Source organism: Balearica regulorum, chromosome 9 (genome assembly GCF_011004875.1).
Source record: "Balearica regulorum gibbericeps isolate bBalReg1 chromosome 9, bBalReg1.pri, whole genome shotgun sequence".
NCBI classification, from domain to species: domain Eukaryota; kingdom Metazoa; phylum Chordata; class Aves; order Gruiformes; family Gruidae; genus Balearica; species Balearica regulorum.
Window position 1 is genome coordinate 27,835,903 of NC_046192.1, and position 19,740 is coordinate 27,855,642.

A 19,740-nucleotide genomic window follows, 5' to 3' on the forward strand; every position below is an offset into this window, starting at 1 on the left:
CTGGGCCATAGAGCTGCGCTGCCAGGGCTGGAAAGGGGCTTTTTCTGCTCATACGGGGGGACCTGCCGTGGGAGGGATGGGGATGGGGCAGGAGGCGGAACCGCAGGGAGGGAGGAAGATGCTGGAAGAGCAGCTGCCATCGCATTTGGTTGTTTTCGTCAATTAAGCAAAGCAAACGAGCTGTGATTGCAGCAGTATTGGCTCTCTATTGAAGACCAAAAGCCTTTTTTTTTTTTTTTTTTTCCACCTGAACCGCGGCCATCTGCGATGAGAAGCGCAGAGTCAGCACTGCCGGAGCACACGCCGGGGTCAGCGATACAGAGACCCACGCTCAGCCTGGCATCGACGCTAACCTCTTCACAGCCGTGCCAGAGCCTGGGTTCACCGTCATTTCCTAAAGGACGGAGCCCTGAAACAAGCCAGCAACCCGACAGCTGCTAGAGGAGGTTTACTGGGATTTTCCTAAACCCAGCCCCGCAGCGATCCACCGTTCCGCAGTCTGTGTCAGTGCGACGCACGGCGAGATCCCAATCTCAGCAGGTCCCAAAGTCAGCCCAAAGACTCCCAGATAAAACCTGTTTTAACCAAAACCACATGGACTGAGTTTCATCCCAGAGCAGGCACGCACTTCAAACCTGTCTATAAATATACCCATAAATAGCCCAAACTTTCGAGTCAGCGCCCTGGAGAGATGCCGGCTACGCTCTGCACCGCCGATGCCGCGGCAGGGAGCGGAGAGCAGGCTCGGCAGGCAGCACCCTGCCCACGGAGCCCGTGATTTATTCAGCAGCTGGCAGCGCAGGCTTTCAAGCTGGAGTTTGACAGGAGCAGAAGGTGCGTGAAAAGCAGTAGCGAGCGTGCAAATCCCTGCTCGGCACCGGCAGGAACTGCCGCTCTGCACGCAGCTAAGGGTTAGCTGGGATTTATTGCCGGGGTGGCGAACCAGGAGAATGAAATTTGCTTTGGCTTCCACCTACGGCACGGGGAGCTTCCTACCGAAAGGTGTGAGTAACCCTGGAAGTGCCGGCGGGGTGGACCTCAGCTTTTACCCGGCTTTGTCCCTGCTCTTCTATACTGCAAAAGGAAACACGCGTGCATGTGTGTGTGCGTACACGTGTGTGTGCAGGCACGCGCACATGTGTTGATGGCTGGCGATGGCGGCATCCAGAAAGCAGCGGGATGAGGGAGCCAGCGCGGTGGGAGCAGCTAAAGAGCTCCTCCTGCTGAAACCCGGGCGGCGAGATGGGGCTCAGCCTGCACCCACCGCTCTGCCGAAGGAGTACGATGGGATTTCTTACTGCAAGGAGGAAATCACCACGCTACAAACACCGTACGCGCATGAGGACAGCCTGTTCCCACTCTAACCCGCTCCCCCGCTTTCATTGCGTCCTCCCCCGTTAGTGCCTGGTATGGGCAGGAACCCTGCAAAAATAACACCAACACCAAGGAGCAAGTGGAAACTGAAATCATTCGGGAAAAGGATGGACGTGGGAATATCTGCCCTCACCACTGCACTAGATAGCAGGTGCTATAGCTTGACTAGACTGAAAAAAACCCCACCAAACTTAGGAAAATTTATGCTGGCTGTTGAAAAAAGGGCAGAGCTGGAGGCAGCTCTGTAGATCAGTCTGCGCAGGAAACAGGGGAAACGGTAACGCTGTAAGCTGTATCCCAATAAATGTAATGCAACTGCGCTCTGAACTGAGCAGATTAGGACAGGATTACAGTGCGGGATTATAGGGCCACATCCAGCGCGCTCGTATATTTTGCCATCTAAAGATTAGATATTTTGAAACTTCAATGTATGAAACGAGCCTGACGAAGGGAGCCTGGAAAAGCAGCTATGGCAAAGCCGTCATTCCCAAATTCCCCTCTCTGCAGAAGCCCTGGGGGGTACAAACACAGCCCCAGAAGAGGGAACGAGTCTCCCATTGCACAGCATGAGCCCAGCCGTACCGGCGCAGAGCGAAGCAGCCCTGGGGAGCAGCCACGCGGTTCCCCGTGTTTTAAACCAGAAATTTCATCTGCGTTCCCCCCCCCGGCTCCTGCCTTACGGGACACAGGGAGTTACTTGCTAGGGGCTGCTCCTGATTTTAAACACATCTGCTGTAATCCCTGTCAATCATCTTTTTCCTAAGCTAAAAGCCTGTTTAATCACCCGGTGCAGGGAAATCCCGTCACTCAGAGCCCTCTGCTTTCCATAGCCCAGCGTACCGCATCCGTCTGGAATGGGATGGCCAGCACCGACAGCAGGATTTCCAGCGTCAGCTCCCAGAAATGTATAAAAACAAACACTATTTTACTGCTATGCATGTTATATTTTTCTAAAATGGTGTTTGCCTTTTTCTCTACATAACTGGGGGACGGGGGGGAACTTCTCAGCAATAGCTCTTCCGGAGGAGTGTTTTATCTTTTTGCCCATGCTGGTCGTTGCCTTCGGTGGTCACCCCAAAATCCTGGTACTCCCCAAAAGCCTTTTGCTGTTTCGGGATATGATGGTGTTACCCAAGTGCCGTAATCGTCTTGCTGAGGTTACTAGACGGGAGAGCCTCTCTGGTGAATTTAGCGCGTTCGATCCCTAGCAATACTCAGGAAGTAAGTGACGATGCAGTTGAAAAACGACATTCCCTCCGGCGCTGCAGACTGCGCGTTCCACTCCCTTACCGCTTCTCCGGGCACAGACTTGTACCAACGCACGGCGCACACCAAATCAGACGTACAAATCACAGCCCTTTTGCCATCAGTCTGTCCCTCGAGCTCTCTGGTATTGCCCTTGGCTGTATTTAGCCCCAGCTAAGTACTTCCATTTTTCAGAATTAAGAGATATTGGCTGTCCGGTCACGGCACTATTTTTATCACCAGCATGAGCCTCCTCCTCCTCCTCGCGTATCAAACGAGACCGCAAGCGACTCGGGTAGAAGAAAAAGACCCGCGCGAGGGTGAGTTTTACGGTCAGTTTGTCTCCGACGATTTGCAGGTGCCCTCTCCTCCCCGCGGTCACCGTGCCCGGCTCCTCGCTGCCCCGGCTGCGACGGTGACATTTCCCCTTGCAATCAGAAAAGAAAAAGGCAACACCCTGCAAAGGGCTGCCGGCCGGCCGCTCTTCGTACAACAGCTTCAGCATCACAATCCTAAATTTCTAGTTTTTAATTAGCTTAACCAGGAAAAGCAACGTAAGCCGGGCAGAGCATCCCGGCACTTTCTCAGGGTGTGGGAACTCCTGAGGGTTTCGTGCAGGACAGCCCGGGGGGGGGTCACTCCGAACAGAGCGAGTTTCCCGGGGCCTTGCGTGCTGCGGGAAGAATTCACCCTCCCTGAACAAAACCTCAACTAAATATAAAATAGATAAAATGCGAATAGGAACCTGTGTCCCCAGCTCCGAAGGCTGCTGCGTGGGTTAAGCCAGCAGCGCCTCGGGAGTCCACGACCTCCATAAATATTTTCCACGTATAACATTTGCCAACAGCGTGTTTTGAAAAAGTTGCCCGGGTGCTTTTGCAGACATATACATATAACATTTCACCGCCGGGCTCTCAAACTGCAGCTGCCCAAGCGCAGAGATGCTATTTGAACCATACATGAGCAGAACGTTGAGAAGTTTTACAGTCACAGCTTCCCAGGCGTGCGGACAGCCCCAGCCCACGCAGTTCGGACTTTAAGAGCCCAAACCCCAGCAAAGCGTGCACGGAAGGAAGCCGTGCGATGAACACCCCGTTGGATAACCAGGCACCAAATTGGGCCTGGAAATGGTGTTTCATCTGAGAGAAATACTGTTGTCGTCAGAAACAAACTAAGCTTGCGCACGGTTGCACTTTTGGTTATTCAGTAATAGGCTGAACTAAGCTGCATTTGCTAAAGCAATGAAAGGAAAAAGTGCTAATCAGCCTATAAATAAACCAGCTTATGAGTATTTAGTAAATGTTTCTTGTTAATAATTAATTACTTTCCACACATAATTAAATAGCTCCTAATAAAAAAGGGGGTTTTATTGTGCTGTCTTTCGACTAGACGTATGGATATCTGAAGAAATGTCTGGAAGGCAAAACAAGCCATGCTGGAAAAGAAAACGTTCAAGCTCACAGTAAGACTTGAAGAGGCCCTGCACTTCCAAAGCTGGGGGAGCACAAAACCTACAGAGAGCAGCCAGCGACGAGCGCTGGACAACCCCTCTCGCCCCGCGGCAGAGCCCTCGGCACAGCCCCCTCTCCTGCAGACGTCTGCTTTCTCCTGGACGTGAGCTACGTGAAGCGCAACGTGTTATAGCTGTGTCTGTCAACTATGAAAAACGCGTGTACTTAACATTAAGCATACGCTTGAATCCATCAGCTTCAACAGAAATTAAGCGTATGCTTCATTTTACCTTGAATTAAGGCGCTGATGAACGAAGACAGCTCCGTTTTATACGCCGAGAAACAGAGAGGTGTATGAAGGTGTTTGCACGGAGCCCGTGCTGGAGCTGAGCGTGCAGCCACAGCCCTTGGCACGGGGTAAAGCCTCCAGGCCAACACCAACTACCCCTGGAGCAAAGACAGTCCCAGAATATCCCATTAATTATGTTTTTCCGTGACTTAAATCCTCAGTCTCCAGTGGTTCTGGGGGTTGGGTATCCATCCCTACACAAGTTTTCCCCCCACCCTCCTTGCAGGTTTTCTCCTCCGGGCTGGGCACGTTTTCTGTGCAGCAGCACGCAGAGACGCCCGTTGCCGTCCAGTTTTGCCCAATGCATTTTTGACTCGGTAGCAGCCAGGTTCAGTACCTGGGAGGTGTGCAGGATGATCTCCTGTGGAGGAAACTTCATACACCGGCTGGTAACTGCTTTATGGGATCACTGTGGGACGGGACTACGACATTACTTGTGCTTCTTGGTGAGGACACAGTAAGTGTTAAACTATGTCTGGAGTTGACCAACAGAAAGTGCAGGATTAGCAGAGAAATAAGATAAATGGGAATTTTTGTGTGTGTACTAACACCAACCGCTTCAAACACAACTGCCACATGGGATCAGCATCATCAGAAAGGAAGCAAAAGAATTTCTCATTAGAAGGGAGGCACGCTTCCAGATCCAGCCCCCCAGTTAATCATCGTACCTCGCTCGGGGACAGCGTCGCTCCTGCTAACCCCGAGTGACGCCAGGGATTACTTCTCTCATAGCTCCACTCGGAGCACGGCAGCCCTGGGATTGCCGTTCCACTGCCTTTGGACATTTCCCCTTTTCATCACTCGAACACCGTGGGCTCAGTTCTCTACTTATTCACATCGGCTTTCAAGGCTGCGTAACCCCAGTTTGCTCCGAGGATTCCCAGTCGGCGCGGGCCGAGCAGAAGTACAAAGCCCTTTGCCGTTCCTTCTCACACTGGCTCCAGAGCAACTCTTTCGCACACCCCGTCCTCCCCGGATAGTGTCTCCAAACAACAACAAATTTCCCCGGCCGGCAGCTACAGCTGTGACACAACTGTGCTCTTTCCATAAAAATACTGAACGTGTTGTCTTGTTTCAATTGTAAGCTCAGACCTGCCATGAGCAAAAGTCAATCTCTAGGGAAAGCAAACGTGTTGAAGAAAATTTTCTGTTATTAGAAGCACAGAGAATGTACCTACTTTCCATACTGACTTTCCATGTCATCCTTTTAAATGAATCGCTTTTGAAACAAAACAAAATGACAACCAATAGCCAAAGCACACGGATGTCATCTTCCCCCGTCGTCCCCCTCTTTGCCCAGGCTGTCCCAGGTCCCTGCACGGACGCAGCACTCTCCCTTGGATGCTCTAACACTCGAGCCACGTATTTCGGAGCCTGAGCCCAGCCACGCCACGGTTCTCGGGCTTTCAGTCCCATTGCTCCAGTTTTACGGCAGAGCGGGGACAGACACTACGTGGAAGTACCAGCCGCAGTCAGAACACCTCTGTTCTCCATGTTTTCTGTTTTGCTGTTCAGCCGTTATCCTTTTAATGCATATAAATGAGTTCTCACTGAAACATCAGAAAGAGTAAACACTTCTAGCCAAGTTTGAAAGAGGCGGTTCAGTAGATGGACACAAACAACTAATGTTAGACGAGACAAATCAAAGTTTTAAGAGACTTGGTCACGCGCATCTACCATTGCTCAAAGTCATGCTAATTCTTACAGCGCTCAGAAAACTTAGAGAGGAAAAGCTACTAAACCAGAGAACGTCTTCAGATTTTGTAAGCCTGCCTGAAGGTGCGCACAGCCCGACCACAGCGTCAGATGGTCGCTCGGTCAAGTTTCCCGTTGTTCTAAGCTGTTTGCCACCAAACGGCCAGCCACCACGTCCCCCAGCAAGGACCATGCAGAAGTACCTGTACTTCATTCCCGTCTCGGCTCGCACGGTCTCTTGCAGCGACAGCCCGTGCAGGTGCAGGAACTTCTCCAGCTGCTTCAGCTCTGCGGCCCGGCTCAGCTTCCCCGGCCAGCCGGCGGCGGGAGGACAGGCTCTGGGGACCGCACTTTGCTTTTTGCCTTTCAGGAGCGCTTCGCTCGGCTTCTGCAGGCTTGGCTTGTGGGGTGGGATATCCGCGCAGGCGGGCTTGTACAAATGCATGGTCCACACGCGGAGCTGCAAAGAGACACCCGCAATGCCCAGCAGACGCTGGAGTGTGGGGTCCTGGGGGGCTTCCACCCTACGGTCTGCCGAGAGGAGAGCCCAGTGCCATCACCCTCCCGCCAGTTCGAGATGGGATGAGCTGGGTTGTGCTGCCCAAGACGACCACGGGACTATGGAGCGGTATTTTCTCCCAGCCATTCTTTATATTGCAATTGGCTCGTTTTAATTGGCACCCAGGGTGGATTCTGGCCAGGATCAGCAATCTTCTTCATCTGCTGAAACCTATAATGGTCAAGTTGTCCAAGGGATAAGGACTGCCAGTGGGAATAGAGCACCAACCCTGTTTCCCAGGTCTTATATTTAGATAATGAGAAATATTTGTTTGGGATTGAATCCAAGGCCGATAAATGTAAACCAAATGTTCTCACAGGGTTGATTTCAGGCCTCGGGCTTGGCAGATGAATGCTGCAAGCATCTCCCATGCAAGGCATTAAACCATTTTGTTTTCTCATAGTCCATTGTGAACTCTCACAGCTCAGGCTACATGGTCTGCAAACTTCCCCAGTATCTGCAGCCTCCTGGGGCTTTGGCAGTTAATAAGTAAACAAAAGCTATGGAGCAGTCAAACACCAAGAAGAAAAAAATAACCTAAAACCAACCAGACAAGGGAGATACTTGAGAAAGCAACGAGCTACGGGCATCAGAGCTGGGGCAGGGGACACGCACCAGCTTTCGGGAGGCTGCGTGTCCCCGCAGGAGCCCGTGCGTGGATGGAGAGGGGCTGCGGAACGGGAGCTGACAAAGCCCCTGAGATGCCACCAGCCACTACAAAACCTCCAGCTCCTCAGAACGGCCCCCTCTCGGCATGGGGCAGCAGGCACACGTTTGAGCTCTTTGCCTAATAATGTGTACCACACCAGCGTGCAGGTATCGCACCACTGCTAAACAGCAAACGAGATGCCTCTGGTTCTCGGGGTCTTCATCCCCGAGGGGTGATGGGAGAAGCAACACTGGTTTTGTGGATCTAGATAACATCCAGTAACCTTTTCTGGCCAGCACCAGCCCACAGAGAACAAATCATGGCAATGCCGGATACACACCATGGAGGCAGATTTCTGAGGCTCCTCTATTTTAAAATCTCGACCCATTTTCTGACTGTCATTTCAATCCCAAATACATTGGAAAAATAAGTTAAATAATCAAGTGATGGATGTATCATGAACTCAGCTAATCCTTAAATCTTTCAAAGCAGATAAACAAAGACTGATCCCAAACCCAGAACATATTTTAAAAGATTATAATTCAATGTCACAGAGGGGAGTTTGGCATGGACATTTGGATTACCCGGTTATTTTTTCTCTGCAACTGTCGTGTCAGGGCCCTGAGGGCACTAATGGACCCCAATGTGCCCATCTCCCAGGCTGGGGCGGTGGGAGGGGTCCTGCCCCGCCGCCCCCGGCCCCGTGGTACCCCGACACGCTGCTGCCCGAAGGTGGGGGGTCCTGTTCTCACGGCGCTGACCGAGTCGAACCATCAATGGTGGGATGCAGGCGACGCTTTCAAGCTCTGCTCTTTGCAACACAGGTACACTCGACGGCGGGAAACGTGCCGTGACTGCAGCCGTGCCTGCCCGTAGGAGCCGCGTGTTTCCCTCCCTGCAGTGTAGCACCACCGAAGGCTGTAGCCATCACCTCTCCTGCAGCTGCCTTGCAGCAACACGGACCAGTCTGCGGCTTTATGTGAGCACAGCTTGTCCGGCTGGGACTCAACTTCTCCCTTTATTCACTAAAATAAATCCCCCTTTTGTGTTACCTCCCGTCAGATCCAGCTCCCTCCTCATCTGTAATCCAAGGTGAACCAATGGCAAAGAAATATTTCCACAAGCTCTTCCGAATTTTTTTAGACGTAAGAGTTTCACTGGCTTGGAGTTTTAGGGGCTTGTCTAGATCAGCACCGTTAGAAACCTAGTTTTCCCAAAAGTTATTCCCCGGTGCCTTGCTTGCACAGCGCCGGGTAACACCACAGGTGCCCGAGAAGTCGCTCAGGCTTAGTCTGCACGCCCACTTGTCCGTCCCTCACGGGGCTCGTTAGACGTTGCTGCACTTAGTCACTGCTTGCTCCATCTCGCACAGTTTTATCCTGTTTTCCTCTCAGTTATCCCGTTTCTAGTTTTTTACTCCAATGACATTTTTATTAATTTCTAATCCCAGCATGCCTGCAAGATCGCCGTTTGTGCCAGGCACTTCAGGCATCCCCCTTCTCTCCGGGATTAGGGAAGATTGCACCCGAGTTCCCAGCTGAAAGCCCCGCCGGTACTGATGCCGCGGAGCACCGCGGGGCCATCCGCTGGGAAGCCCCTTTGGCAGCAGCCCCGTCCCTCGAGGTGAGCGAAACCCCCGTCCTCCCTCTGCCAGTCCCCGAAACTGCCCTGAGCCGCCGCGGCCGCGATGCTGCTGTCGGGGCCGGTGGGACTGAGACAGCAACGCCAGGCAGCTCGCATTTGGGTTCCTGTTTCATTAAGGGTTTTACTCAGCCCAGGGGATTAGAGAGTCGCACGTCTAATTTCCACTAATATCAAGATCCCCTTATATTTTTTTTAAAGCAGCGAGATCAGAATCTGGAGGCTGCGACGTTTAAGATTGATGGAATGAGAAATGCAGCAGCTGCAGGTTTCCCCTTCCGAGCGGCTCGTTCCCAGGCTGAGCCCCCGCCGCTGCCGGGGAGGGAGGGGGGAGACCCCCGGCAAAGGCTGCCGCTTTCTGCCGCTTTCTGCCGCTTTCTGCCGCTTTCTGCCGCTTTCTGCCGCTTTCTGCTGCTTTCTCCTGCCCTGCACAACAGCAGCAACTTTTCAACTAAACTCAAACGAAACTACAGTCACTTGGACAAAACAGCTCGTGAGAAATAAGGCTGAACAAGCACGTGCCGTTTGTGCCAAAGAAGTTATGGAAACTAAGAAGCAAGTTTGCAGAATTTTCAGCTCTGTAATGCGCATCCACCACAATGCAGGGAAAAACCCCAAATAATCAGAGAAGTCAGACCTATAAAGCCAAATAGATGATGATGATTATTATTATTATTACTATTATTATTATTATTGTTACTGGAGCACGAGTTGCTACTGCCTGTAGAGCAAGCGTGGCACGTACCTGTGGGGCATGCCGGTGGTGTAGGCGATGGTGTACTCATGGGAGAGCTCGCAGACCCGCAGGTACCAGTTCATCTCCAGCTCCCGCAGCAGAGCCAGGCGCCGGGCACGCTGCTGCGGCTGGCTGGCTCGCGCCCGGCCCTCCTTCCCGCTTTCCGAGGAGTTCTTCAGGGCTCTGTCCCTGCTCCCCAGGGACAGCACCGACTGCTTCCTCAGCTTCAGGGCTTCCTCGGCATTTTTATTCCCCACGGTCCCCGTGCGTGCTGCCAGCATTTTGCGTCCTGCCTCGGCGCGAAGGCAGCACCCCCGGCGCTAAGTCGCTGCCCTCAAATCATTTAAACTGATTTTCAGCACGCGTTTTCCTCCCTCTATAACCTTACGCCGGCCACAGAGCTGTAATTAGATATGTGTCTGCGGAGCTTAACCAGAAAGAAGAGCTGCAACCTTCTCATGGAAACATCTGTAGCAGCTTCCCGCTTGCCAGCGGGCTTCGTTTGGCAACAGATAAGGACAGGACTTAAAAATCAACGTACAACCATGTGCAAAGCAGCGCACCTAAACCGGACTTGTACAAAGCAAGTAGCGCGTAGTAGCAGAGGATAACGGTGCAGCTCACTAAAGCTGTCAACGTCGGAGGGCTCCAGCCGGCGTAGGTGAAGTCACGCGTGTGCTCGCCTCCACGGCAAACCCGCAGCCACGTGGGCTCGCCCGGGCAAATTGCAGCGTGGTTCCTGCCGGATGCGGCCTCGGAGCATCGGTGTCTTCACCGACCTGGCTGTGTTAGAGCTGAGCCGGCCGCTCCATCCCTCCTCCTCCTCCTCCTCCCACGGGCAGTGCTCCAGCTCCGCGCATCGCCCCATCCAGCAGGAACTTCCATTCTCCAAAGGACCTGTACAAATTCCAGGATTTGATCACCCTTAAGATAAGAACAAAGTTATGATTTTTCCTGATTCATTTGCTTGCTGAGCAAACGGTGCTTTGGGAAAATATATGAAAGGAACAGATACTAGAATTGAATTAATTTCCCCTCTCTGGTTTGAAATGCAAAAGCTGATACAGAGATTACAGCACTAATCGCAGCAGCCACTTTAGGAGCACAAACGTACCCTGGTTTTGAAAGGGAGGCAGGCAAAGAGGAAAAAAAGCCCTCTAAAGATAAGCGGGATTTTAAAGCCGTTGCACTGAAGAGTAATCGCCCAGCCGAGCCCCGCGCGGGGGATGCGTGTGTCTCGCAGCAAAAGGTGACCGGCAGCCGCAGAGGGATGGCGGGGCTGGCCGAGGAGCTGGGGGTCTCTAGCCCCATCTCCCGCTCCCGGTGGGTCTCTCACCAGCCCTAGACGAGTTTTCCCACCGGAGCCTTGCAGACCCCAAGGCTGGAGACTCGCCAGCCCTCTGGGCCTGAAAAAGCTTTTCCCCAGGTCCCTCCCGAAGCTCCCAGGCTCCAAAAGCAGCCTTACCCCCTGCCGTACCCCCCACTGCCCAGGAGCGGTGGGATCCATCACCTTCCTCTGCCTCCTCCAGGCACTTCCCCACTGCTGCTGGGTCCCCTCTCGGCAACCCGGGACCAGCCCGGCTCTCACCACCCCTCCTGGACCTGGGTCCCTCCAGCCCCTGGCCACCTCCGGCCCCTGGCCCCCCGGGCAGCCTCCGCCGGGCCCCCCCCAGAGCCAGGCACGGTCCCGGGTCAGGTCCGCTGGCCGCGCTCGCCCCGAGGAGCCTGGCGCGGGGATCATCCTGCTCCCAGCACCGGCACTCTGCTGGCTCACCATGTTTCGGGATGTGCCCACAATAAAATAAAAAAAAAATTAAAGTGCCCTTTTTAGGTGCTTTTTAAGAAAGCAGTTCCGTTCCCTTCCAGAAGGAGTCCTATAAAATTTACCTTCCACAGAAACTGGGGTTATCTGACCTGTTTAACAGAGAGGGCACTAAAATACTCTCTGGAAGTTTTGCAAAGCTCTAGAAGAATGACTCAAAATTTGAGCTGGTAACAAATTCTAGTTCTGTGCCTGTTCTAAAACGTTACCTCATTTGTCGTTAAGCTTTCTAGCACTTCCTGAAAAGGAAAAGGTTTCCAGCAGCTCCAGGAGCCTTTAAATCAACCCCGAGCAGCTGAACTAAGACATACTTATTTTACAGACACATAAGTTTCAAGGCTTATAAGATTCTTCAAGTTCTTTCTCTTGGAAGTTGGCTAAGAAAAGCAAAATAAAGTTCTTAAACAGTTGCATAAAAGGCACATTGTGCTTCCTCAGCCTTCAACGTTTATCGTTTCCTTAACCACAGAAACAGCCTCTTGTTCCCAAAGCTCTCAGGAGATATCGGTCACCTTAAACCTAAACTAAACTAAAAGCAGACGCTGACAATTTGTTCCTCTCTCAATGGAGCATTGTTGGTGGTACAGCAGGCTATTGTGAGGGGAGATGTTCCCGCGATGTCTCGTTTAGGTAGGTGACGCTATCAGATATGGTTTCTTGGATCATTATATATTCCGGCAGGTAAGGAGACCCTGGCTCACCTTATAAAAAATGCAGAAAGATTGCTTTCCTGAAAGCAAAGCCAGCCAGCTGGCTTTAAATATTGATACTGCATTTCTGCGGCCGTATCGAACCGCTCGGCTCCCTCGGCAGGGAGGATGCCGTGACCCCACGCCACGCCGGAGCAGCACGGGCGTCCAGCCCGGCTCCCCGCAGGGACGAGCCCTCTGCTCCACGAGCATCACCCAGCCCTCCGCAGCACCCGAAACCCTCTCCCACCTGGCTACCAACAGACCGCCGTCCCGCCGGTCAGTACTGTTAGACCAAGACCAGCCGGCCCCGCGTTAGCTCCCAGCGGAGGGGCAGTGGTGACTCCCCAAGCAGGCCCCCTCCCTCCCTGCAGCGACCCGCCGGGTCCCCGGCTGCCCCAGCCCACGCGGGTGGGTTAATCTCTCCGCTGCCGGGCGTAATGCCCTGCACTTATCTGTATTAAACGCACAATCCCGAGCCGCCTGGAACGAAGGGAGGTTACAGCAACAGCAAGAGGTGCAGAGGGACAGAAGAACCGTTAAAAAACCCAGACGGTGCTGTTCGTGACACCAGTTCTCAAGCAGAACGTTCCCGTTACACCCAGCCTCGCCACCTCCATTGCCACTCGGATTCAGTGCTCTGTTTTAATTCCCTAAGGTACCTAGCGTGACTTTGAGGCATTTGATAAATTGGGAATATTTGGGCCTTTTATGATTCTTAAACTCTACTTCATTGCATTCCACTGTCTCCACTACCACCATATACATTTGTTTTATGATAATTCCTAGATTTATCAACTGATTTTTAGGCCTTCCCACTCAAGAGACTGTACTTCTGTCCAGATTCTCTGTAGCTTGCAGGGTTGGGCTGTGTCTTAATGATACAATAAATTCCAATTTAGTACTCTTAGTACTAAAAAATTGCTAAAAAATTGTCAGAACGTGGGTTTAACCCATTTTTCCTCTGGCTCAGACACTCAAACCTCGTATTCTTCGGATGTAAATAAGAGAAACATTTCCAAAAACCTCCAGTAGAGGTTTTCTGCTCAGAAAAGCATTAGGTTCCCACGACAAATTAGTAAACTTCACACAGTTTGTGTTTTTAAAGTTTTTTTTTAAAAATCTCTTAAGCACTTTTCTATCAGGATGTGTGTTTCAGTTAATCTGTGTGCTGGTCAGCAGCTGCCTCACGACATCACACAAGGAAATCCTGTCCTTCACGATAAATTTATTTTGCCTCATTCCAAGCTAAAGGAACACGGGACGCAAAATTCTGATCCAGCAATTCTACTAAAACTCATTTAAAATTCATCCTCTTTTAAAATGGTCTTAAAATCCACCCTAGCTTTTCAGATTGCACACTAGCCTCTTAATAAGTGTTCCCCAAATCTTTTCAGCTGTAGATACACAGATCTAAAATCTCTTTGTGTACACAGATATAGCTCATCTCAAGCAGGATAAATCAGCAGCAGTTAAAAACCTGGACGGTCCTATTTAGAGGTTTTTAAGCAGAAAAACGCGAGCCTTCCGCAGGTACAGATTGAGTTGGAAAATATCCGTAACTGATATCTAAGTAAACATATAGATTTCATCCCATAGGAGCACAGTAATTTTTAAATGCGTGATCCAATTAGCAAGAGTCTAAACGATAGCCTTTAGGCTATGAGCACTCCTGCTCCATACCCTCTTCTACTTAAGGTAATTGAAACCCCATCAGGGAAAGATTCATTAAGGTACTTAATTGGTTTTAAGTGGTTCACCCTGCTCTGACAGCATTTAGATGTAGTGACTTATGCACAGCAGGATGAGGGGAGAGCCTCCGCTCCCTCCTGCGCTGCTCGGCCGACCAGCAGCCACGGGCTTCACGCCCTGGACCGCTGCCTGCTTTCTGCCCGGCTCCGGGCGCAGAAGCCCGTAGGCAGCACCTGCTGCCTGCTCCGGGCAGGAGGCAGCGCGGGCAGGAGATGCACGGGCGTCCTCAGCAAACCTGCTTCCCCGCAGGACCCGCAGAGGAAGCCCAAGGGACACCCCCGAGCTCCTCTCCTGACCGGCCCTCGCGATCCTTAACGGGTGGAAGCGCACCGCGGCGAATACTGGCATCTGGGAACGCATGGGGAGGGGTCCCGAAGGGGCCGTTTCAGCGTGCTTCCACATACAGGCAAGCTCTCTGAAAAACTCAGTACGGCAGGTCAGGCATTCCCCGCCGTCTTCATTTCCTTGGAATAAGCTGGAAAGGGAGCCGGCACCCCGCAGCCCTCCCGGGATGGAGGAGCAGCCCGCCCTGCCCTCGTTCCCCCACCCACAGCAAGCAGGCACCACCGGGGAGACAAAGAACAGGTTCACAATGACGTTTAAAACCCACTGCGTATCTGCATCAGGTTGCATTTAATTTTAAAAACTATTCCTTGGCTCCCCCTCGGCACTCTCGTTCCCCAGCCGTGCCAGCTCTGCAGGTTATGCTCCTCTGCAGGTCAACCCCCCAAAAACCCCCCAAACCCTCGACAAGCAGCACAGGGGTCCGAGACCCTCCTGGCTGCCGGGGAACAGAGCCCAACAGCGATGTCAAATGCATTTATGAGCCAGGAGCGTTGCTTTCCCCGCGGCACACGCTCCCCCTCCAGCCTCTTGCCCGCGGTGGGCCTTGGACGGGCACCGCGCCTGGGCACGGTGATAGGAACAGCGTTTTGGGGGGAAAGGGGTGAAAATCGCTGTGCATCAGGCATAACCAAGAGTCAGATAGATTTATATACTTCAGGTTTTAAGGAGAAATCTCAACGTCCAATGGATGAGGAATTGGTGTCCCTGTATCCCCACGTGTCTGCCCTTCCTGGCAGGGAGCACACGCACGTTTCATCTCCCAGCTGGCGGGAGAGCCCCAGGGTCTGACGCCTTCTCCCATCCCGGGAGCAGGGCGCAGGCTGTTGCAGGTGTTTCTCCCGGGGAAGAAGCATCTGGTTCCTCTGCGTTTCCCAGACCCGATGGCAAAGGGGAACCGGAGGGGAACGGCCTCCCCGTGGGTTTATCACGCTGGATGGAAACCCGGTGCCAGGCACTCCCGCGCGGTCTGAGCCAGCTCACGCAATGACCGACGTGACTGTGGGTCACCGCCTGCCCCTGGATTGTCCGCCGACGCGCTGGGAGATCAGCTCCAGCCCCCGCAGACGAGCAGATCGCAGCGCAGCCGTCACACCCCAAACCTGCCGCGTCGCCGATTTTTGATCGGTTTGCTGACCAGCGCAGGCGGGAGAGCGGGACTGCCCGCTCCGTGCCCGCTTTCACCGGGGGCCGCTGCCAGGGAGGGCGGTCACAGGCGCTTGCAATTTGCTCCATTGCTGTTCCGTCCGGATTTATTACATCTGATTGAACGAGGGCTGCAGTTGAAGTGGCAGAGGGTAAAAAGCACTCTGTTTCTCCGTGGAATGGAGGTGGAGCAGTGGGGTGTTGCAGCATACTCCATGAATCCCAAGGGCAGTCCCCGGGGAAGCTCCCAGCTGCCTCCTCGAAGGGCGTAAGGGAGCCGGGCGGCTCGGAGAGCACAGGATCGCGTTCAGCTCTCAGTGAGTCACTCTGCTGAAATTAAACTGAAATAGGTTCTCTTCAGCCTTTTATCTTCTCAAATAATTTTTAGCTATAATCAGAAGCCAAACACCAGTCCTATCACACCCAAGCAAAAAGAAAAATTCTTGGCTATGTTAATTAACTTTTTTTTCTCCTTGCTGAGTCTTCAGTGAGGTCACTGACGAGTGACTTCTCTGGGTTTGCTCTGGATTGCACTGAGAGCAACTAGCCATCAAGCAATCCATGATTAGAAAGGGGAAGATTTTCCAAGGTCAAGGGGAATTCAGATGTTCAGACCCTTCTGGAGGCGAGCACAGGGCAGGCAGCTGAGGGAGGTGGAACCCGGCTCTGGTCCCAGGCACGTGCACCTCCCTTTGGAGCCTGGCGATCCCCCGATCGTTCAGCATCTGCTTTCAAACAGTATGAAAAGGTGCAGAACCACCCCCGTCATTCTTTACTTTTCAGCATAAATTTCAGACAAAAAGGCTGATCCCGCTTCAGTCGACAAGGTTTTGAGCGGTTAACTCCCTGCTGAGCAGCTTTAACGCTCCAGGGATGTATTTAAAATTCCTTCCTGGACAGGTTTGTGTGCTTGGAGGATTGCGTTTGGTTTCCAGAGGTGGAGAGCCCCAGCCGGGGGCCGGCAGCGAGCCCCAGCTCTGACTGTACGCTGAATCCGTGGGATGGACCAGACGTGGGACACTGAGCTGCCACCTCCCCCCGAAAAGCCGTGCCCAGGAGCCCCGTCCCCACGCCTGCTCCTCCTGGTCCATCCGGCACATCCATCGGAGAACCTGCGCGATGCTGTTGCGTTACCATGGCAATCAGCAGTACAGAAGCAACTAAAAATAAACACCGGCTCCGCAAAGCACAAAAGATCGTCCTGAATCCAGACCTGACTCAGCCACCTTCAAACCCGGGTGTGTGCGGCACCGGGTCCCCGCTCGGCAGCCACCCCCCGCTTTGCACAGCGGGGACGTTCCCCCGGTCCCCTGCAAAATTCAGCACGGAGCAGCGTTTGCTTCGGTCCCGGTCCACCGCTGAGCTCTGCCACCGAAACCGTCTGGAGCCCCACAGAAGCAGGTGGACGTCTCTCCAAAGTCCTCACGGGGCTGCGGTCACCAAGAAAACCTCAGGGTTGTTTTTTTTTTCCCTCTAAGAACCCTAAAACCCCACTGATTCCCAATGTCCAGAGCAGCATCCCACCTCCATGCCAAGAAGCCCGCAGAGCTGGGCAAGCCCCAGGCACCTCAGACACGAGAAGATAAGCTGGGCACTCATAAGCGACTTGTCGCGTGTCACCTTGCCGAACAGTAACAAAATTAACCCACGGAGCAAACTGCGCTAGCAGCACCGAATCCCTTACACCTTAAAGCTCCACAAGAACGTAAATCCCGGGCAGAAAACCCGACGGGTGAGCGCTGCGTGAACAGGAGCCCAGCACCACCTCGGGTAGAGCCGCGGGACCGGGAGGCCACGGCGAGAAACGTGCCGAGCTTCCCTTTCCCTGCGCCATCGCGGGTTTCCGCCGGGGAAGTAACAGCGCAGGGACTCCAGTGTCCGTGGCCGGGTGACGGCCCCCGCGAGCCCACGGTCGGATGGCGGCCCGCGTCAGAGCGCGCTGAATTATGTGCGGCAGCTTTGAATTATTTCTTCTTCATTAAAGAAAGCGGGTGTGCAAATACGTTGGCAAACGCCCTTTTCTGCAGAGGGGGCTCGGTGCGGGACACCCCCACGGGGGGTGAGCCCCGAGCCTCAGCTTTGTCACCCGCTACCAGACACTGAAAGGAATGGAAACTATTTCTCTTTTAATTACCATTTTTCTTAATTAACACGATTCAAACTCAAGGTGCCCACAAAGCTTACACTTAGCCCAGAACATTTTTCCATGGTTTTTTTCCATGCTAAAAAACATTTTAAAAAGGAAGAACTCCTGAAAGCAGCTTTGTATTGGCTTTTCTATCCCAAACCACTCCGGGGAACGATCGAGAAAAATATCCCAGCTCTAAGGGGGCTCTTGAACACACATTCAAACCCCTCACCCCCACAAACAGTGAACCCACGGGAGTGACGGGGCAGAACACGCCGCTTGCCGAGCCCCGCGCAGCTGCAGCTGGCGGCATGGGAAGCACGTAAAGCGTGCCCTGCCTCGCACAGCTCATCCAGCCGCCGGAAGGGGAAATATCTGCGTCGCTCCCCCTTTCGTGCTGAACACCTACCGCCCTTCCTCGGAAGCCAGTGGCGGCTGGTGAGGACCTCCCGTTCCAGCCCCGGCTCTCCTTCTCTAGAGACGGGGTCGGGGCCCGAGGAATATTCCCCCCCAGCTGCTTCGGGTCTGGGCTCCCCCACGCAGCCTCCCCGGCTCTGCAAGGAGAGGGCGGCATGCCACCGCACCCCACAGAGCACGGGGGGTCGGGGCCGGGGAGGGGGCTCTGCCGGGCTCTATCTCCTCGCTAATGAAAGCGTTCAACGAGCCTGGAAGTATTTCCTGGCAGAACTGACGTCTGGTTCCTCCGTGATGCTTAGGGGAACAAACTCAGCGTTTCCGCGTGCAGTTACGCACCCCGCGTCGGGGTGGGTTTGCTGGGGGGTTTCACCCGCCTGACCTTTACGAGCTTCGGCCGTCGTCTCTGCTGTCTGCGGAACCATAAAGGAACCAACAGCGCAGAAGCCGGCCAACTCATTCAAACGCTAACGCTACTCCATTTTATGATGAAGTCATCAAGTTACAGCACCGGTTCCATTTTCTGCAGTTCACGTTCAGGCGATTAAACAGAAATAATCCACTCTCCTCGAGGAGACGCAGCTCACCGCCCTCCCACACCGGCGCTCGTCCTGGGGACGGCGAGAGCGCTCGTCTGCGACGAGGTGCAAGAAATTCAACAGGAAATCAAATTTCAGCAGGAAGTCTCAAGGCACTCTTGATCCGATCCTTAGGCAGAGGCATGGAAACGGTCAAGCTGTGGCACTGTGCTTCACAATCCCACTTTACTCCTTTCCGCGGGGCTTTCTTACATTGGCGTGTCAGCTAAGTGTGTTAACAGCCCGAATCTCGTTGAAGTCGGTGGCAAACAGCTATTACATCATTGCGCAACAGGCTCTTTGCGATCTGCTGCTCATTCGGCACGGAAACTAGCCAGAAACGAGAGCAGCCCCACGGCAAGCGCTGGGGACCCGCAGCCGCTCGTCCGAGCAGAGGAAGCCCCGGCCCCTGCCCGGGCAATGCCCGACAGCCACGCAGCGACCAGCACCACGCAGCGACCAGCACCGCGCAGCGACCAGCACCGCGCAGCGACCAGCACCGCGCAGCGACCAGCACCACGCAGCGACCAGCACCACGCAGCGACCGAGCAAACCTCAAAGTTCTAAACCTCGCTTTGGGGCTGCGGTGACTGTAAAATGCAGAAGAAATGCCTGAAGATAGAAGCCTTTTGTTCTATTAGAAAGATCATTACTGGACTAAGGTGAAGCAAGAGAGAGAGGAGGAGGAGGATTCCTTTAAATAAAGCCAGCGCGGGGCAAGAACAGCAGCCCCAAAAACAGGGACCTTGCTGTTTAAGTAACTCAACTGATACGATGCCACTAATTTCAGTATTTTTAACTGAGGAAATGAAACCGGGGAAACTCCGACATGACCCAGAGGGTACCCGCAGCGCGCAGGAATGCAGAACAGCCTCTGCTAAAGTAGTAAACAAACTTCTTCCAAATCTACAACAAAAAAATCCAGTGATCCAAATTCCTCTTCATTTTGTGACCTTTCTGAAAAAGCTTTTGTGGAAATTAGTTTTGCGAAAAAATTTCTGGGTTCATTTCTGCAACCGTTCTTTCCCTGGCTGCTTTCACGCTGCGAGAGGTTGCACCCACCGGTTTGTTCCCATAACACCCACCCCGAGCACCTCCACCCTCCCCACGTGGACGCGGGGCTGCGCCGGAGCCGGGGGGACGCGCTGGTGGCACCACCGGCCTGGCAGG

At 53.4% G+C, this 19,740-nt stretch overlaps 1 protein-coding gene across 2 annotated transcripts in view; it reads right to left on the reverse strand.

The window, feature by feature from the left end:
* The window catches only part of KCNAB1 (potassium voltage-gated channel subfamily A regulatory beta subunit 1), a 70,794-nt gene extending 60,797 nt beyond the window's left edge, over positions 1-9,997 (reverse strand). Inside the window, exon 1 of one of the 2 annotated variants that reach the window (XM_075761703.1) lies at positions 9,709-9,997. In XM_075761703.1, coding sequence (XP_075617818.1) covers positions 9,709-9,980 — 272 coding nt within the window. In that variant the 5' untranslated portion in view covers positions 9,981-9,997. Of the gene's footprint in view, positions 1-6,317; positions 6,709-9,708 lie in introns of those variants that run through there. The other variant, XM_075761704.1, reaches the window with a different exon arrangement.
* Positions 9,998-19,740: the final 9,743 nt, after the last annotated feature.